The sequence below is a fragment of the Exophiala mesophila genome, assembly GCF_000836275.1.
Source record: "Exophiala mesophila strain CBS 40295 unplaced genomic scaffold supercont1.1, whole genome shotgun sequence".
NCBI classification, from domain to species: domain Eukaryota; kingdom Fungi; phylum Ascomycota; class Eurotiomycetes; order Chaetothyriales; family Herpotrichiellaceae; genus Exophiala; species Exophiala mesophila.
Window position 1 is genome coordinate 4,582,368 of NW_015622504.1, and position 20,024 is coordinate 4,602,391.

Here is a 20,024-nt window from a genome sequence, read left to right on the forward strand (position 1 = left end):
ACCGCGAAGAAGATAGTAGCCTATTTTAACTGGGCAATTCTCATATTGAGCGCACGAGGCTTTCAGTGTTGGTGCAACATGGCCAATTTATCGACCATCCCTCTAGCCTTGAAAGGGTTTGTCTTATCCCCGGCCCTCCTGGAGGTACTCCCAATGGCAGAAATGGTAGACAATTGACCACGAAGACTTTGAGATTTGCATGCACCCATGTGCACAGCCAATAGCTCATGTCATGGTGGCTTAGTCGACTTAGGTATGATCACTTTACTTCTTCATGGACAGCCCTTCTCTGATGTAGCTTCCAAGGTAGACACGACGTAGCGTCTTCCTACCCGCTCTCGTAGCGAAACTTCTATGCAGAAAGTGAGGCGAAGCCCAGTAATGAGAATTTTAGAGCACAAAAGGCGATGATAGAGTTATCATGCACGAGGCTGACAGAGAGGATATCACCTGGCCAAGGGGGCCGAGGGGCTAAGCTAATAGTCAAGGGAGAGAATCTATACATGTGCCAGACATCCTGCCTACTCCATATTCCATTCCTACAAGAGTAGCCTCCTCATACGGCACGAGTACTCCGTAAATCAAGCATTCTCCACGATACCTAAGTAGTAAGGTACCTAGTACCTAGTATGTATCGTGTTTCTCCACATATTTTTCTGCTTATGTTCATTTGGCACCAGATCGACACCAGGCAATCCCCCTCGTCCCCTCGTTCCCCATCGTCTCCCCTCGACCCCAGTGGCCCCTAAATCGCTCGGCGCGACATCGGCCGAGGGCCGCGATTGTCCAGCTCTTAACCAATAACAATTAAATGCTCAACTCTAATTTAATCATGGGTTTATCAGTCAAGTATAAACAAAGCGAGGTGGTATTCTTGAGATGAGCACGGAATGTTCAATGATTGGAATGACTTGAGATCGATTCAAGAATTGAAAAGGCCAGCACAGGATCAACCAAGAACATGCGCTCACAGGCTTTGAAGACATTGAGTCCCTCTCTCGGCACCTTCACTGTTGGACTAAGCAGAGGAGCATCGCTCAAGATTACTCGACCGCAAGCATTCCTACCACTGACCACCATCTCACCACCATCTCATCGCAAAATGTCAACTACCAAAGACTGGAATGCTACTCAATACCTCAAATTTGACCGTGAACGAACCCGCCCATCACGAGATCTCCTGGCCCAAGTCCCGCCACTTCCCACCACCCCAGGCAGACCAGCACACATCGTCGATCTGGGCTGTGGCCCAGGAAACTCCACCGCCGTCATAGTAGAACAATATCCTGACGCCAAAATCACTGGAATGGACTCCTCTCCCGATATGATCGCCAAAGCCAAACTCGCCCTGCCCGCCCATGAATTCATTCTCAGTGATCTTCAAACCTACCAGCCACCACCCTCACAACCAATCGATCTCTTCTTCTCCAACGCCGTCTTTCAATGGCTTCCGCACTCAGACCGTTTCCCCATCATCACACGCCTTCTTCAAACCCAATCTCCCGGCGGAGTATTCGCGTTCCAAGTCCCCGACAACTTCACCGAACCATCTCACGCCGTGATGCGCGAAATCGCCGCTCAAGGCCCATGGGCGGCAAAATTGGAAGCACTTCGTCCAGCGCTAGATAAGCTTCAATCCCCACAGGAAATCTACGATGAGTTAGCTCCAATGTGTTCGAGTGTGGATATTTGGCATACGTATTATCAGCATGTGCTGGAAAGTCATGAGGCGATCGTCGAGTGGGTGAAGGGAACGGGGTTAAGACCGTTTATTGATCCTCTTGATGAAGGGCAGAGAGAAGAGTTTTTGAAGAGGTATTTGGAGAAGTTGAGGGGGTTGTATCCTGTGAGTACTGATGGGAGGGTTTTGTTGAGATATCCGAGATTATTTGTTGTGGCGGTGAGGAAGTAGATGGGTAGATATCTAGGGAGGAGTGCGTCTATAGGGCTTTGAAGACATTTATGCTAGCTAGTCGATGGTAGAGTTCTACGTATATCACCCTTACTGTCTTGTTCTATCGACCTATTCTGCTCGTGTGCTCAGATCTGGAATTCATCTGCGTATCGTGGCCTTGATGATCCACCGTGAGAACCCATGAGCTTCATACGGTGAAACATTAAGTATATCCCGACACGCGATCTCACAGCTTCATACCTAAGCAGCCTCCTTTTCATTCAATTCATTCAATTCCTATTGTTTGAAATTTTTCGCGCCCAATCAGTTGATTCAGATGCAAACACGCGTCAATTGAGTCTATTGATCATTCAACTCGATTCACACCCATTCTTCCACCTCTGCAACCAAGCATAAATATCTCCTTCTTTTTTCTCACAGCACTTCTCTTCTTCTTCCCTATCCCTAATCCTAGCCCTGGTCCTGACCCTGTGATATGTTTCATTTTGCAGCAAGGGGTCAAGCTACTAAGTAGTACAATCAACTGCCAACATTTCGTCATTATTGCACACCGGTCTCAGTCCTAACTTCTCCCTCAATGATCTTAAGAAGATCGAGTTCTCACGCCGAGATCTCAAAGCCTAACACCAAAATGGCCACTTCTTTCACCTCACTCACTCCATTTTCCATGGGAGACTCGTCAGAGATTTCTGGTGATCATTTAGATGAGACACCTCGTCGTCGATCTACGCGAAAGCGTAAGTCGACTGAGAAATCTCAAGCGTTTTCCGCCACTCCTAAGCGTCAGAAGTTGACTTCTGCACCGTCCTCGTCCTGGAGAAGTTCACCACCAGTTTGGCAGTCTTCACCTGCTGGAACCACCACCACTAACATGACCAACGCCATGACCCAGACCATAACTCCACCAACCAACAAGCACGACACTCGTCACAAACCTGCCAATCTCAATCTCAAACACAAAGACAAACAAGACACTGTCTCAGCTTCAGTCGAAGACGACTCCCTTCGCCGTTCGTCGAGGAAGAAACGGCCTACCGAAAAGGTTGGAACTCCCGAATCACTCAAAACCCGTAAATATCATCGTCAACCATCATTGTCAATCCATGCATCTCCCGTTCGAGAGGATAGCACATCAAGCATTATTGTTGGTCCCATCACGGAAGTCGATATCGACATCAAAGTCGTCTCGCACAAACACAAACACACCATTCCAGCTTCAGTCGAAGACGACTCCCTTCGTCGTTCATTGAGGAAGAAAAAGCCTACTGAGAAGGTTGAAAGTCCCGAATCATTCAAACCCCGTCCATACCATCGTCACCCATCGCTCTCCATCCATGCATCGCCCGTTCGAGAGGCTAGCATGTCAAGCGTTGTTGTTGATCCCATTTCGGAAGGCAATGTTGATGTCAATGTCGTCTCGCAAGATTCTCTGCTGGCGGAGGAATCATGCGCTGAAGCGACAAAATACGCCTATACTTCCACCTCCACCTCTGAACAACAACAAACAGGAACAAGACTCTCTCCACCAACTTCCGGATCGGCCAACTTGCACCTTCTCTGGACTGCCGGAGAGCTTACAGACGATGAAATCGATCAAATCTGCGCCAAGATACAAGATCATGACGCGTGGCCATTCCCTCCTGGAGGATGTGATAACAATCCAAGTTTGAGACGTTGGTATATCCGTCAAATCTCGTCTGCTGTCATCCGACACAAAATCCCCTGCTATTCCGATGCTTCTACTCAGATGGAGTTCTTCTCATGCATTGCAGAGCTTTGCACCGAGTCGTTGCCCTTTTCAATCTCCTCTGCCGTCGCCAAAGCCAACAGTGAGATGCGAGTTGAATGGAAAATCAGAGAGGAGGAAGAAATTGCAAAGCAGGAGCGAGCAGACCGGAAGAAAGCAAAGCAACGATTGGACGCAGCGAAAAAGATGCATTCAAAGATGAACGACGATGCGGGAGAAGGTCATGGCGGAGATGAGTCGGAAGGAGCGATCATGAAATCAATCATCGATGCTATGCAACAAAAGGTTGAGGCTGTCAATCAGGCCGGTCGCACGGATGACATGAGGTTGGCAAGGAAGAAATGGTTGGGGTTTGTGACGACGTTTCTTGCCGATGCGGAGACAGTCTTGAATGAATTGGAAGGATTCGACAAGCAACCCATCGGTCTTCCCAGCCCGGAGAACAGTCAAGATGCATAGTCAGTCAGTCAGTGCATGGCGACGTCGCAGACAGAGGGAATCATTGAGCTGGTGAACAAAAAGTGAAATCAAAAGTAACATAGAAGAGGCACAACAAGATCAAAAGCAAATGTAACATAGAACAGCAAGGACTTGACTTGAACCAGAATGCGGATGGATATCTCATCACAATCGACATCAGACGTAATTTCTCGATTCCAGATACTATCATCCAACCAGAGGGAACATTGAACTCAAACTTTGGCCTGTGCGGCCAACTTGCGAACCTGGCTTTAGTCCTCTCAGCGACCTTTTTCTCATCGAAGATAGAAGTCACGCTGGGCAATTGTACCACGGCATCAGCCCAGGCCTTAAATTTGGGAGCTTGTTGCTGTAACTGTGGGAGAAGGTCTGGACTGAGCAAGTCGTACTCGGGTTTAGCGTGTGCCAACAGACGAAGAATAAAAGGGCCGGTTTGGACCTATTTCCAGCACGGAGAGGGTCACACTCGGTCAGCCCACATAGTTCATTACCTATTACGTCGGATCACATCGAAGAGAAGGCTTACCTCTGCCAGCGTTGGCTTGGAATGACCACCAAAAAAGGCTCCCTTTGAAGCATCCCAGGTGAACAAGGGCTCGACCTCCTTGACGACAGCGGCGACCAGATCCTCACCGGCCTTTTGTTTGTCCTCGGGGGACTGCGCACGCAGACTACCGAAAAAGTGGGGTAGGACCTTGGTGATGTATGTGTCGACGAAGAAGGCGACGCGAGCACGGAACAACGCATTGTCAACTGAGCCAGTCGAGGCGGGTAGCAGGTGCGACTCATGTGCATCAGCAAGGAATTGGCTGACGACGGCGGATTCTGTCAGAATGGTGCCGTTGTATGAGATGCTGGGGACTAAGCCTCGCTGGAGTAGACGAAGAATAGATGGTCAGCTCAAGCCCTTTTTTCTTGAACCATGGTCGTCACAGATAATTATGTAATCAATCAGAGTCCCTGACTTGGTGAAGGAGATTCCTTTTTCTTCAATGGGCAAACATAGATGATGCATCTGAATCCATACAAGAATGGTGACTTTCTTGATACGATCATCGACTTACAGGATTAATCTCGAGATACCAAGGATCACGAGGTCGATCAAGATCAATAATCTCCTCCTTGAAATCAATGCCAAGTTCATTCAAGGCAATATGAGCACGATGTGCCCAAGGACAGCCATGATTGGTATAAAGCAGGATATCTGGCTTGGAAGCGACGGCAGCGGCCATATTTGCGATGCGACGAATGAAGTGGGTGAAAGATGGATATTACAGTAAAGAAGATGTCATGAAAAGAAAATGGAGAAAGATAGTCTAACAAGCCAGATGTAGAACTTGTCTTACCAGGTCTCTATAGTAAAGGGAGAAATGGTGGATTGTGTTATTCAATGTCAAGATGGCGAGTCCCCGAGTCTACAAAAGATTTGTAATACACGAACGGGAAGGTGCGATGGATGGTCTCAGACCCGAAGTCGGATTCTAAGGAAGGTGGGGTAATTATGCATTTTAACATTATCCGGGAAGGAACGATCAAGCAATGCACTTTTGCTTGTTGCTCTTGCCTGAATTGCAAACTGTACCCATCACTATATTTTAGGAAGGTACGAGTATCTACTACAAGTAGCACGTGTCTTGTACAATATATCCACTGGATGGTCTAATAGACACTTCAAGATACGGCCTGATCAACCTTGCTCTACGCACAATGCATACTCTCATAGAATATCATGTTCAATACGCTAAATGCCAGCAATGATTACCTTTATCCTTTTATACACATAACCTTCATCCCTCATCTTAGTCCAGTCAACCCACCGTCCATAGTCCTTTATCATAGACCAGAAGCCATGGTCAGCCAGCGTCATCCCAATGCCCTTCCAATGCCCAAACTCCTCTTTGCCCCAGCCTTTCTTTACATGTTGGCTAGTTCTCCATCGATTGCCTTGTCGAGGAATGTCCGCCTCTCTCCAGCGGGTACTTCGCATTGAAGTCTTTGCTCCACCAACGCGCGGACTTGCTTTTTGGTCACTTTGTCCAGATCCACCTCACTCAGAACCATTCGAATTGCATCAACAATGTCTTGATCGCTGGGTCCTGCAGATGGAACTGTCCGGAAATCCATGATCGTCGATGTTGGTCGAGATGTGCCCAATCCTAATAAGCTTGGTCGGCTGGCCGCATGCTGCATCCCGCTCTGATATGGGTTGCGTTCTTGGTATGGGTTTGGCGAAGGAGACGTCAGTCGTGCTTGACTGCCCAAGCTCATCATGCTCATCTGTCTGCCATGAACGCTAACCGGTTGGTCGTGGAATTGGGTCAACCCGGTCATCGTGCTCGCCCGATTGTTCATACCAAACGGTGCAGGTGATCGGGGGGGCGCCACGTACGGATGCTGCTGTTGAGGGAACCCTGCCAGAATCGTGCTTGCCGGCTTGACGGACGAGTACTGGGAATGCATGTCATCCATTTCCATCACTCCTGCATCATCCCGGTAGCCACCTTCCATCCCCTTTTCATGATAGATTCCGCTGTTTCCTCGCTGCCCCGGTAGATTGTTGCTTGCCGCATAATCATCCCACCTCTGCAATGGAATTGATCTCGGGTCGAAGCCTTCATCCTGAATCGCCACCACCTTCTTGTCTCCCTTCTCTCCAATGACAATTCTGGTATTTCCCCAGCTGAAATTGTCCTGTTGCCAAAATGAGTAGATAGGCAGAATAAAGCTGTAGATTGGATACGCCATGATGTAAATGATCATCCATCCAATATGCTGCCATTGCCGTTTGATGATGAAGATGATGGCTTGCAGACCATACACGGCCGCCAAAATGATCAGGGACAGTAAAGGAAATTGCCCAGTTCCAGATGCCACACGATAGATGAGATATGCCAGGTACACACAGGTTGCCGGGAGGATCAGCGTTCCAAAGAGATCGATAAAGACCACAAATCTCATAGAGAAACAGCAGAACCCACACAGATCCTTGAGGAAGACTAATTCTGCAAGGTTGTGGATTGTCGAATTGATCCATCGTCGACGCTGCGAGAGAAGGACGGACCATGTCTCGGGCGCTGCTGTCAGCGCATATGCGTCTGGAACAAACTTGTACTTCATGGCCGGGAAGTGCTTGGTCATTAAAGTTGTCAAGTACCGATCCTCACCCAGAGACAGCAAATTCTTCTTGTGAAGAGTGTCCACGTCGCAATCGGCATACTCGTTGACCACCTTATCCGAAATGATGAGCGGCCGTCCTTTGTCAGCGGTGCGAAGACGATACATGCAGAAACTAAAATCCATTAGTCAACAAGCCAGTGAAAAAAAAAGGCATACACAACATACCATCCAGGCAAGCAGGTCACACTGCCAAAGAGTGATTCGAAAGCCTTGGAAAGATGATGAGAGATGTAGTACTCATACACTTGGATCATTGTCCACCAGCTTCGCTCTTCATTTTCCAAGCTCGTTTCACCGCAAATGCCAGCAATCTTTGCATCGTTGGCACATGCCGCCACCAGTCGATTGAGGGAGTCCTCTTTGACCATCGTATCCGCATCAACCATGAGCAAGTACTCATACAGCTCGGGGTCCACACCAATAATGTTGTTGATTTGATGGAACATCTCAAGTTCCAATGGAGACATGGGTGAACGGTGATGCACCCGATTCAGGAATTGCATCAGCAAGATCTGGGAATCCCGCTTGCCCCGGTTACCTGGTTTCGACTTGGCTTGCTCTGATTCTTTGCCCACCTTGATGACAACCAGGTATGGCACCACATTGCCCTCGTATTCGTACAGACCCGAATACACTTTGCCGTAGTTGAGCTGTTCATTCCCATTACCAACCGATCGGAAGGGTAGTGCAGGAGGGTCAATCTTGTGATCAACTCCGAGAATGTCCAGAACAATCTTGGGTGTAGGTCGGTCATTGCCACCTCCAACGATCATACCGTCACAGATGACACAGATTAGCTTTCTCTTGTTGTCATATTGGAGCGCTGTCAAGGAGTCGAGCGACTTGCGCAAGTGATCCTCACCCTCTGTGTAGGCGGGCACTTGACAGATGACAAACTTGTCCTGAGCAGCGGGTCTGCGTTTGGACCCTAATTGGAGAGCCGCCAAAAACTTGACCAAGATGACCGTACAGACTATGATGGTGAATGCAAGAAGAATCCAGTTGTTGACCACACATCGGGCCGACTGACGGAAATCAACCTTGGCAACGTAGAAGACATTGTCCATACAGTTCTTGCTGTTGAGGAAACTCGCACTGGTCCCCCATTGGTTTGTGATGTCCGTCCCCACGTTGTTTCGGATGAGTTCAGCGACATCTTCTGGAATGAAGTCGTACGTGTTGAAGCCATTCATCAACTTTAATGTGTAAAAATAATCTGTGAGGTCGTAGATGCCATTGTCAATGATGACCCATTGTCGTTCATCGTCATTCGCTTGTTTCTGCACTTCGCTTCGCCGGACCACCAAGTCACCCTTGTAGTATTCGTCAATCTTGGGTAAGAACCTCTGATCGTACCAATTTATACTGTACAGGGCAGAATTTTGGTCGGTTTGCAATTGCGGCCCCGAGAGATGGACGGCAGTAGGATTTTCGATAGCGTTCGGGTCTTGGTGCTGCAAGACGACACTTGGGTCCACGTCTAGACCGGGGCAAGCGACATTTAATGGAGGTGGGAAATAGGCATCGAGATTCTTGCCAGCCAGCTCCAACATCCTGTCAGCCGATGCAGGCGTGTCTGTATCAGAGTGGTCAATCCGGTAGAACTTGGTGATGTCGTACACTTTGCCACGGATGCTGACGTAAACGTCGTTCTCGCCTGTGTGGAAACCCACTTCTCTAGCGTTGAAGGCCTTGTCGAGGTTAGGACACAAAAGATTCCCAAATGCCACGATCCAGAAGATGATAATCGCGTTGATCAAAAATATGATGGCGACCAGTACCACCTTTTCTCGCCATGCCATGCGCACATCTGGACGCTTCATCCGACCGATGAATCGGAGTAGAACAGAAGGAATCCAGAATGTAAGAGCCCACACAAGCGAGACCCATGCCTGCCGTCCGATAGACGTCTTCTTCGATTCAATGTTTCGCGGGTCTCCAAACTCTGGGTCCAAATCACCAATATATCGACCCAGGTCAGGATCCCAATATGGATCTTGGCGAGTGTCGCCTTTTGGACCCAGACCATAATCCCCACCTATTGTGTGGGTGGTGCGAGCCATTGTTGGAGCAATTGACTTGGTTCGATCGCCAGCGGCCACACCAAGCAGGTTTTCCCGACTGTCGAGCATGCTCATGGCGTCGCCCATAGGCGGGAAGAAGCCACTCTCATTGTGTGGGGGGTGGGCAGAATATCCCGAGTTGAAGGGGTTGTCGTAGTGTGAGTCCATGGGTTTCATGTCAAGCATGGACTCGGCTTCCCACCACGCACTTTCACGCATCCAAACGCGTTCTCGTCCAATTATGACTTCGCCGTTAGTCCACCCCCGTTCCAGAAGAAAAGTCTCGATACCATCTGGGCCTTCTTTGCATCCAAGTCTCGAATATCTGGTGACAAACTCATCCACATCGAAGTCGGCGGTAAAATCGAGCTGTTTGTTCCGGTAATTGGCCCACTCTGGTAGTCGCCAAGAGCGGAGCTGGCGAGAGACAGCACCGGCGGACCATGCTGACGTTGCGGTTGCATGTTCGACAAGTGAACTGGGCGGCTCGTCGGTAGGATGGATGGATAGTTGGTACCATACCCTACTGCTGGCCAGGAGGCTTGCAAGGTCAAATCGGCCTTTGCGACCAAAATTTAGACCTTCGCCATCAACCGCATAGAGGAGATTGTGGAGAAAACTACCCTCTTCAACGCCCGTGCCAATCTTGACCAGAATACCCTCTCTCCTATCACGATCGTGCTCCTTCTCACGCATTTGAGCACCCTTAATACCGAGATCGACTTCCACTTCAGAGACAGCATTGTTCATTTCGCGGAGCACAGAGTGTCCCACGGATGAAATCTCGACCCCGTCATCCTTCATTTCGGCGTTGATTCCCAAGGAGTCATCGAAGACATTTCGGAGGGCGATGGCTTTGGCCAATGCTTCAGTTGGAATCTCTACCACTGAAAGACTGACCTCGTCTGCGTTTTCGCTTCCAGAATCCGGTGTAAGCGCTCCTGCTCTCATCTGATCGGCGATGGCTTGGTTGGCTTTCAACACGACCCAGTCGACGAGAGCCTCGTACATAGCAGCAATGAGGACTTCGCGATCATCTGTACTGCACTGCTTGCTCAGGACTTCAGGTTCGATGCCGACCAGTCCACCAACATCTTCACAGATTTCATCGAGGACGTCGGAATCAACGAGGAGACCAGTTGTCTCACCGAGTTTGAGAAGACCGGCAAGGGATGCCAGCAGCCCACGAAAGTCGGCACCCTTGATCCCAATTGCTTTGAGGGAGGAACGCCAGTCTTCGGCCGCTGCATCATCGTCTGCAGAAGGGAGGTAGGAAGGTGGATTGTAGCAGGCGGATCGGTTGAGTAGGGTATATTCAGAGGGATGTTGTAAGCCAAGAAACTCGCGTTCGGAGGGAGTGGATGCGGAGGTCAACAGGTAGTAGAAAACATCGAAAGCTCGGTGTCCAGGTTCGGAGGGGATCCTCAGCAAGCCACGCTCCACATCGATGCCGGAGCCAGACAACGCAAGAGTAAAGCCCGTTACAGTGCCAGCAAGGGTGACTGTATACTTCGCTGACAAGGCTGAATGTCTGAATGCGATGCCATTGGACGGGGTGACACATGAAAGGAATGGCCGCAATGCTGAAAGGGCGGTATAGGCAAGTTGAGGAGTGGCCAAGGGAATGACTTGTAGGGTGGGTACTAGCAGTGAAGGTGTGGACGGGTGTAACGAGCCTAGAATAATGCAACCATCTTCTGCTCGTCGTCTGGCATGTTCCCAGGCCCGGGAGGCTGCTTGAGCATCAACAATGCCTCCAATACGGCCATGAGCATCTGGATTGGTGGCAGTGAGCCAGGTATTGACGGCTATAGTTGTACTTGCATCGAGCTGATAGGTTTGGCCAGAGGAGTAGATGTTATGAAGAGAGTTTAACAAAGTCGTAGTTGATACCTGTGTAGGCTGCTGTGCTGTTGGTCGTCCTCCAACCAGAGAGGACTGGTTTGAGTAAGTGGAATAGCGATTGGCCATGTTGTTGACTCGTTCCTGGCGCCGTACCCCAGACTGACGACGACCAGGACGGTATAAAGGAGGGAGGGAGAAATGCGGAGGAATATGAGGTATGAAATTGTTATTTCCCCCTTTTGTGAGTTCCAATTACAATGTATGGTAGGACAATAATGTAGTGGGCTCGTAAGGAATCAGGAGATTGATTTCGTTTCGAGTCTTCGAGGTAGGGGTTGGAAATGGAGGGCCACAGTAGGCAAGACAGGACAGAACGTAATAAACAATAACAACGCTGCCATCAACGAACAAAAAGGAGAATAGCGAGAGTGATGTGATGATAGTGAGCTGAGAGTAAAGGACAGAGACAAAGAGACTTGTTGAGCAAGCAGTAAAGGGCGACGATGAGGTGCAATCCTCGTGTGTTAGGTTTGGCTGAGTGGTTCCAGTCCAGGTTGATGGGAAGATGGTGCCATGGTTGTGGGTTGTGTCATTCCAGGTTGTATCAACGTTGTGACAAAACCATTACAAGAGTGTAATAATCGACAGGGGCTTGGGGCTTGTTCGTCGCCCCGCCCGAGCAACCAGTTGGCAGTGAGAGTCGACCAGTCGACCAGGGTTTCCAAGGCCCAGGGGTCGGGCATCTAGCGTCCGAGGGAGGCCCTCGGCCCTGGGGTGGCCACTGGCGACCATTGGGGGCCTCTCGGGCCCTTCATCGCTGAAAAATAGCTTTAAGGTTGCGAGGTGGATGTGCCACCTTGGACTTTTTTCCTGGTGACATGAGCTCCACACTCTCATTTTAGGCATGACCCGTGCGGCTCACTGCAGGAATTGCGCCTGTAGTGTTCGCTCCGGGTGCCGAGAAAAGGTGAAAGTGCAGCCTGGAGCCAATCATCAGGACTCTTATGTTGTGCCTCTGTTAGATGAACAGGGCAACGGTCTGAGCGCAGACAAGCCTCACAAGGGTTCTCGTGTTGGAACTGTCCGACACGTGCTGCAAAATCCGAACGTGAGGATCATGGCAATAAACGATGAATAATGTGCCAAAGGATGTCATGATTGGGCGTTCTATCTTCCGTCGGGGTCTTGGTTGATGAGTGCATAGGGGGAAAAGACATGGATTCAGGCCTGGCCAGGACTACCGAATGCCTAAGAATAGGTAAACACCGCTGACATCCTTTGTCAGGATAACAGTTGCCAAGCTGGGTCAAAAGCATGGGGCGATTAAGGAGATCGGGCGAACCAAGGAAGGGAGTTACCGAGCCTCAATTGCTGGAGAGAAGAGTCCAACTTGTCCCCTCAACCCACGATTGAGTACTCGTCGGAGATGCTATAATAATAATTCAATTGGTGTGAAATCCTTTGCTCGAGACTTGCAGTCGCCTTCAGGCTTGTTTCAGTTGGCATGATTTTGATCGCCTGAGACAATGACTCAATCAGGGCCGCATGGACGTCGTCATTCGCTGGTCAAATGCTGCATGTCTCATCGGCCGCCGATGGCTGCAGTCAGGCCCCATTGACCATTGGGACCCGAATAAAATGTCTGGTTATGATTTTCAAGCGTGCATGTGGTAATAATGGGGTCATTTCAGCCTCAGGTAAGCCAGTTTCTCGGTAGGGCTTATAGGTGGTCACTACTGCATGCACTTTCTCTTCATAAGCTTACCCTTTCCAAGGGAAATGGAAGCCTGGTAGTTTAGGTACCTATAGCGATCTGCACCTAACACTGTCCATTATGTACAGCATCTAAAAATTGCCCACTGAGCTGTTTTTCGCACACAACCAAAATTCTTGGATAATTCTCTCCCCACAATGCCAGTGGGCTAGAGGCTTCCATGCTCCTTAGCGAACTGAAGTACGAGTCCTTCGGCTCCCATGAAAATGTTATCTCGACAACATTATAGCAATAGTGATTTCGACAGGCCAATACGTATATAGTGATCTAAGTGTCTTCACTCAACTTCCGGAAGTGTCAAATTCGAATCACAAATGTTGACTACCTCGGAGACGAACACACAGACAAAAAGCCTCACTGTCAGACTGTTTGTGTTCCCATCACCAGCTGGAGAGCGGCGAGGACCTACTGTGTACGCACTAGGGGCGCTAGGGGCTCTCAGTGGGTGTGGAGTTGTGGCGTGGCGCAGGAACCCCACCAACCGAGACTTAGCGCGTCTAATGACTTTGCTTGAGTCAATCGCCAGTCTCCAATCCTCAAAAATCCAGACCCGGACTTGCCTCTTTGGCTCCATTTGTAAACACAGTGACTTAATACCGGTCAGTACCAATGTAAATACACACAAGACCATGCATCCGCCACACGTTGACTGCGCCCAACATTGGATCCGCCCTGGCGAGACATCGACTGCGTCTGCATCTGCACTCACTTTCTCATTACACGATGAACTTCAATTGTCATGAACAGTGTCTGCAGCTTTGAGATCTCATTCTTCAGTATCTCGACAGTTGTCTATCTCAACAAAATCACTTGATCGTCGCTCATTGCCATCTAACTCATCTTTTGCTTCATCTTGCTTCCTACCAAAGTCGACATTCTCTACTGACCATTTTACCCTGTACTATCTGAACTTCCAACACAACCACATCGTCTTCGCAAAGAATTGTCCTTCGATGACTTGAGTTCCTTCCAGAAATAGGCTCTGGCCACACTCTCTATCCACTGGTTTCGTCTAAACACCCACAATGGCCACTCGGGGAAACGCTCCCTCACATATGCAGGCATCTTTGCCTGCACTCCCACCACATCTGCAATCAGATACTCATCTGACCGCTCACCTTGCCAGCCGCTTCCATGTTTCTTTGCCGGCTGCCAAGCTCTCGTCACAAGCCATCGTCTGCCTCAATACATATACGTCCTCAACTCGGGGCCCAAATGGCGAAAAGGAGGGAAGCGCCATGGCTGAGGCCGAAGACCTTGCACGAAGAGCATGGACGAGACTGGGGAACAGGGCTGAAGACCAGTCTATTGTCTTTTTGTGAGTACCGTCGTCTCTTTTCACGAGCCTATCTCATCCTTCAACAGCGGAGAATCTGGGTCGGGAAAGACCACCGTTCGATCGCATCTTTTAACTTCATTCCTCTCCTTTTCCTCGACGCCGCTCTCTTCCAAACTCTCACTCGCCGCCTTCGTGTTTGATACCTTGACCACGACAAAAACCACTACCACTCAGACTGCCTCCAAGGCCGGCTTATTCTATGAATTGCAATACGATGCCATGTCCTCGATCCCTACCCTCATTGGAGGCAAGATGCTAGATCACCGCCTCGAGCGAAGCCGGATCTCTCATGTTCCCACCGGCGAAAGGAGTTTTCATGTCCTCTATTATCTTTTGGCTGGTACAAGTGCCGCTGAGAAGGCACATCTCGGTTTGAGCAACCAGACACATGTCACCACCGCTGCCTCTGGCCTCACACGCTCTGCATCGGTAGCCCAAAAGAGATGGAGATATCTAGGACATCCAACTCAGATGAAGGTAGGGATCAATGACACTGAAGGCTTTCAGCACTTCAAGACTGCCCTCCGCAAGCTCGAATTTCCACGCGCCGAAATCGCAGAGATATGCCAGGTCCTTGCAGCCATCTTACATATCGGTCAGCTTGAGTTTGGCACCGGACAAGCCACATTGACTGCCGCAGAGGAAAGTGGTGGTTACTCGCACGAAGGCGGCGAGACTGTCACTGTGGTCAGGAACACCGAGACATTGGCCACTGTCGCCGCCTTTCTCGGCCTAAGTGCTCAAGAATTGGAAGAGAGTCTGCGCTACAAGACAAGAACTCTTCACCGTGAACGCGTCACGGTCATGCTAGATCCCAAAGGTGCTCGTGGAAATGCCGATGAACTAGCAACGACGTTGTACTCGCTCCTGGTCGCCTATATCATTGAAGCCATCAACCAACGAACTTGTGCGGCTGAGGATGCAGTGGCCAATACCGTCTCCATTGTTGATTTCCCTGGGTTTGCTGATCACCCTTCCACCGGTTCCACGCTCGACCAGTTGTTGAACAATGCCGCCAACGAGTCGCTGTACAATACCTGCTTACACGGCATTTTCGAACGAACCACAGAGTCCCTTGACAGTGAAGAAGTCAGTGTTCCCGCAACAAGCTATTTCGACAACAGCGACGCTGTGCGTGGCCTTTTGAAGCACGGTAACGGCTTACTTGCGATCCTTGACGATCAAACCCGCCGCGGACGCACTGACATACAATTCTTGGACAGCTTGCGTAAACGCTTCGACAATAAGAACAAAGCAATCACGGTGTCGACTGCCACAACAACACTCCCGGGGAGCAACTTTGCCACTACGAATCTCGCAGCCTCGTTTTCCGTCCGACATTATGCTGGTGAGGTCGACTATCCCGTCCACAGCTTAGTCGAGGAGAATGGCGATGTCGTATCTGGTGACCTTATGAGTCTTATGAAATCTACAAAGAGTGATTTTGTTGCCCTCCTGTTCGGCCAGGAAGCACTCAATACTGTCAGCCACCCCGCCGAGAAAAGCGCTATTGTTCAGGCTCAGGTGAGCTCGAAACCTTTGCGAATGCCCAGCATATCAAGAAAGAAGCACGACCAATTGCGGCGGATGGGGAGCATAAGGGCAGACCGTTCGCCAGCTCCTGTGGCAGAGTCTGCAGAGTCAGGTGCTCGTCCTGATGATCTACGGACCCGGCGAACAAAACCTTCGGCATCCGGTCTCACGCAAGGTGCTGCAGCCCAATTCCTGTCTGCGTTGGACAACATCACCAAATCCTTGACTGCTCCTAACGTCAACAACTATTTTGTGTTTTGCTTGAAGCCAAATGATCGCAGGATAGCCAACCAATTTGACAGCAAGTGCGTTCGACAGCAGATCCAGACATTCGGCATTGCAGAAATTAGCCAGAGGCTTCGATTAGCAGACTTCAGTATCTTCTTACCTTTTGGCGAGTTTCTAGGCATCGCCGACACTGACGAGGGTGTAATTGGAAGCGACCGAGAAAAGTCACAGCTGATTCTCGATGACAGACGTTGGCCTCCCAATGAAGCCAGAATTGGCAATACAGGTGTCTTCTTGAGTGAACGCTGCTGGGCCAGTATAGCGCTCACGGGCTCTCAGGCAGCTGCATACTTTGGCGAAGGAAACGCTCTGTCGCGGCCTGATACGCCTGGAGGCAACCCATTCTCAGATTCAAAATCACGGCTCGTGAGCGCCAGGGGCACCCCAGGCTCGATCTATGGAGAAGAGACCAAAGGTGGCTATTTTGGCGTGCGTGACTTGGATGCCAAATCAGAGGCAGGTGCTTCAGCATTCCACTCTGGCGACTTGTTCCGAAATCTCGAGACCAAAGAAGAGCTTGCTGAGAAGGGAAACAAAAAGAAAATGGAAGAGGTCGACGTCTTGCCTGTCAGTGGAAGTCGTAAGCGCTGGCTTGCCATCGTTTATCTTCTGACTTGGTATCTACCCGACTTCACCATTAAATGGGTGGGTCGGATGAAGAGAAAGGATGTTCGCGTTGCGTGGCGGGAGAAACTGGCCATCAATCTCCTGATCTGGCTCAGCTGCGCTTTTATGATCTTCTTCATCGTCTTCTTCCCAGGCTTGATCTGCCCCAGACAGGATGTTTACTCGGCCGCCGAACTCTCGTCCCATGACGGCAAGGGCAAAAATAGTGCCTACGTCGCAATCCGTGGCCAGGTCCTCGATCTCGGAGCGTTCATCCCCAGCCATTATCCCAGCATCATCCCTCATTCTGCACTCGAGAAATACGCTGGCCTTGATGCGACCGGACTGTTTCCAGTTCAGGTTTCTGCTCTCTGTCAAGGGAAAGACGGCAGGGTGGATCCGACTGTCTTGCTCGACTATTCTGCCACCAACATCTCTGGCTCTGCCAACGTCATCAGCTTGACGGATCCAAATCAAAGATACCACGACTTCCGCTATTGGACCAACGACTCGCGTCCGGATTGGTTTTTTGAGCAAATGATCATGCTCAAAGCCAACTACAAGAAAGGCGAGATTGGCTATACACCACAATATGTCAACACGCTGGCACAGCAGTCAAGGGCGATTGCAATTCTGAATAACAGAGTGTACGACTTCACCACGTACAACCAGGGCGGCCGGCCTACCAAAGCCCCATACGATGAAGAAGTGCCTGCCGGAGTAGACGTCAATTTCATGGACGACTCCGTGGTCAGTCTCTTCACCCAACGGGCCGGGCAAGACGTTACGAAGTACTGGAATAACCTTGCCATCGATTCCGCCTTGAAGAGTCGAATGCAACTGTGCTTAGACAACCTCTTCTTTGTGGGCGTGACCGACACTCGTAACTCGACACAGTGTCTTTTTGCGCAGTATCTCCTCCTTGCCGTCTCAATCTTCCTGTGCAGCGTTGTGGGTTTTAAATTCCTGGCTGCGCTTCAGTTTGGGGGGAGGAACGTCCCAGAGAACCTCGATAAGTTTGTTATTTGCCAAGTACCAGCATATACCGAAGACGAGGACTCGTTACGACGTGCGATTGACTCGGCCGCGCGGATGCGATATGACGACAAGCGCAAACTCCTCGTTATCGTGTGCGATGGCATGATCATTGGTCAAGGCAACGATCGTCCAACACCTCGCATCGTCCTCGATATTTTGGGAGTTTCCGAGACAGTTGATCCAGAGCCCCTCAGTTTTGAATCTCTCGGCGAAGGAATGAAGCAACACAACATGGGCAAGGTATACTCGGGCCTCTATGAGGTTCAAGGCCACATTGTACCATTCATGGTCGTGGTAAAAATCGGCAAGCCGTCAGAAGTGTCGAAGCCTGGAAACCGAGGCAAACGAGACTCACAGATGGTTATCATGCGATTTCTCAACCGAGTGCATTACAACTTGCCCATGAGCCCTCTGGAGCTGGAAATGCATCATCAAATACGGAACATTATAGGCGTCAACCCGACTTTCTACGAATTTATGCTACAGATTGACGCCGATACAGTCGTTGCTCCCGACTCGGCAACTCGGATGGTCGCCGCGTTCCTGCGAGATACAAGGTTAATCGGTTTATGTGGTGAGACATCGTTGACCAACTCAAAGGCATCGTTTATTACCATGATGCAAGTCTACGAGTACTACATTTCTCACAACCTGACCAAAGCCTTCGAATCGTTGTTTGGCTCGGTGACTTGTTTGCCTGGTTGTTTCACCATGTATCGAATTCGAGCAGCAGAGACTGGCAAACCTCTCTTTGTCAGCAAAGACATTATCCAAGACTATTCCGAGATTCGAGTCGACACACTGCACATGAAAAATCTGCTGCACCTCGGAGAAGATCGATATCTGACGACGCTTCTGCTGAAACATCATCCCAAGTACAAGACCAAGTACATTTTCCATGCTCACGCCTGGACGATCGCTCCTGATAGCTGGAAGGTGTTCATGTCTCAGCGGCGTCGATGGATCAACAGTACAGTTCACAATCTCATTGAACTTATTCCGTTACAGCAGCTCTGCGGGTTCTGTTGCTTCAGCATGAGATTTGTCGTGTTCCTCGATCTGCTGTCAACCATTGTTGGTCCTGTGACGGTTGTTTACATTGTCTACCTCATTGTTCTGGTGGCTACGCAGACCTCTGTGATTCCTCTGACGGCGTTTATCCTACTGGGAGTAATCTACGGCTTGCAAGCAGTCATTTTCATTCTGCGGCGCAAGTGGGAAATGATTGGATGGATGATCATCTATATCCTCGCGATGCCTATTTTCTCTCTTGGACTTCCCTTGTACTCTTTCTGGCATATGGATGACTTCAGTTGGGGTAATACACGACTCGTCACCGGAGAGAAGGGGAAGCAAATTCTCATCTCGGACGAAGGCAAGTTTGACCCTGATACAATCCCGAAGAAGAAGTGGGAAGAGTATCAAGCCGAGTTATGGGATGCGCAGACTCAACGAGACGATGTGCGGTCAGAATTCTCTGGACACAGTTACGGGACCAAGTCGTATCACCCTGCTGGGTCGGTTTACGACATGGACAACCAATACCTGATGCCAAACTCACGATCGGCCTCGCAGTTGGACATGCATCCACCGGCATATAGCGGAGGGCACAATCAATCCAGATTATCCCTGGCTCCAGCAGAAATGCTCGGAGAGGGTGGGTTTCTGCCGAGTGGTCGCTCCGTTGCCGATATGGAGTTATCTGATCTCATGGGGCTGCCGACGGACGACCAGATTCTCAACGAGATTCGTGACGTTCTGAAGACGGCAGATCTCATGACAGTGACCAAGAAAGGAGTCAAGCAGGAGTTGGAGCGACGATTCAATGTCAACCTGGATGTCAAACGGGCATATATTGGAAGTGGTAAGTCGACTAACTCTGAAGAGCTGCCAAAAACATGCTAACGATGTTCCAGCTACGGAAGCAATTCTTTCCGGACAACTATAAAATCATGATGTGTTGATATTTTGAGCGGACATGTATAGTGAAGGGAGGCGTACTTGTAAACAAGCTTGTTGGCATGAAGGTCAAAGCATAGATGGAGTTTTGTCAGTTGAGAATAATGGCGGACTTGGTTGATGGATGTAGCGAGAATAGCAGCGACAATTTTTCAACTATGCCAACTTGGTTTCAACTCAGATTAGCCATGTGTATGACGTGCAATGGATCGTCTCTCGTTAGACATCGAGTTATTACTTGGTCCCTGACAAGTTCCAGC

The 20,024-nt window shown here is 49.8% G+C and overlaps 5 protein-coding genes across 5 annotated transcripts; 3 read left to right on the forward strand and 2 right to left on the reverse strand.

The window, feature by feature from the left end:
- Positions 1 to 849: 849 nt before the first annotated feature.
- Positions 850 to 2,013, forward strand: PV10_01462 (uncharacterized protein). The gene has a single exon (XM_016365677.1). The coding sequence runs from the start codon at positions 962 to 964 to the stop codon at positions 1,910 to 1,912; it is 951 nt and encodes a 316-aa protein (XP_016229326.1). The 5' UTR covers positions 850 to 961; the 3' UTR covers positions 1,913 to 2,013.
- A 322-nt stretch (positions 2,014 to 2,335) lies between these two features.
- Positions 2,336 to 4,178, forward strand: PV10_01463 (uncharacterized protein). The gene has a single exon (XM_016365678.1). The coding sequence runs from the start codon at positions 2,493 to 2,495 to the stop codon at positions 4,119 to 4,121; it is 1,629 nt and encodes a 542-aa protein (XP_016229327.1). The 5' UTR covers positions 2,336 to 2,492; the 3' UTR covers positions 4,122 to 4,178.
- Positions 4,179 to 4,189: 11 nt separating this feature from the next.
- Positions 4,190 to 5,374, reverse strand: PV10_01464 (uncharacterized protein; the record flags this gene model as incomplete). Its single annotated transcript, XM_016365679.1, has 4 exons — positions 4,190 to 4,325; positions 4,388 to 4,581; positions 4,669 to 5,013; positions 5,207 to 5,374. 4 exons carry the CDS (start codon positions 5,372 to 5,374, stop codon positions 4,190 to 4,192), a joined length of 843 nt encoding a protein of 280 aa, XP_016229328.1.
- A 420-nt stretch (positions 5,375 to 5,794) lies between these two features.
- PV10_01465 (uncharacterized protein) lies at positions 5,795 to 11,831 on the reverse strand. Its single transcript, XM_016365680.1, has 2 exons — positions 7,485 to 11,831; positions 5,795 to 7,431 (listed from the first exon to the last, which is right to left on the reverse strand). Exons 1-2 carry the CDS (start codon positions 11,351 to 11,353, stop codon positions 6,057 to 6,059), a joined length of 5,244 nt encoding a protein of 1,747 aa, XP_016229329.1. The 5' UTR covers positions 11,354 to 11,831; the 3' UTR covers positions 5,795 to 6,056.
- A 1,830-nt stretch (positions 11,832 to 13,661) lies between these two features.
- On the forward strand, positions 13,662 to 19,989 carry PV10_01466 (uncharacterized protein). Its single transcript, XM_016365681.1, has 3 exons — positions 13,662 to 14,319; positions 14,367 to 19,669; positions 19,722 to 19,989. The coding sequence occupies exons 1-3, from the start codon at positions 14,027 to 14,029 to the stop codon at positions 19,751 to 19,753; spliced, it is 5,628 nt and encodes a 1,875-aa protein (XP_016229330.1). The 5' UTR covers positions 13,662 to 14,026; the 3' UTR covers positions 19,754 to 19,989.
- Positions 19,990 to 20,024: the final 35 nt, after the last annotated feature.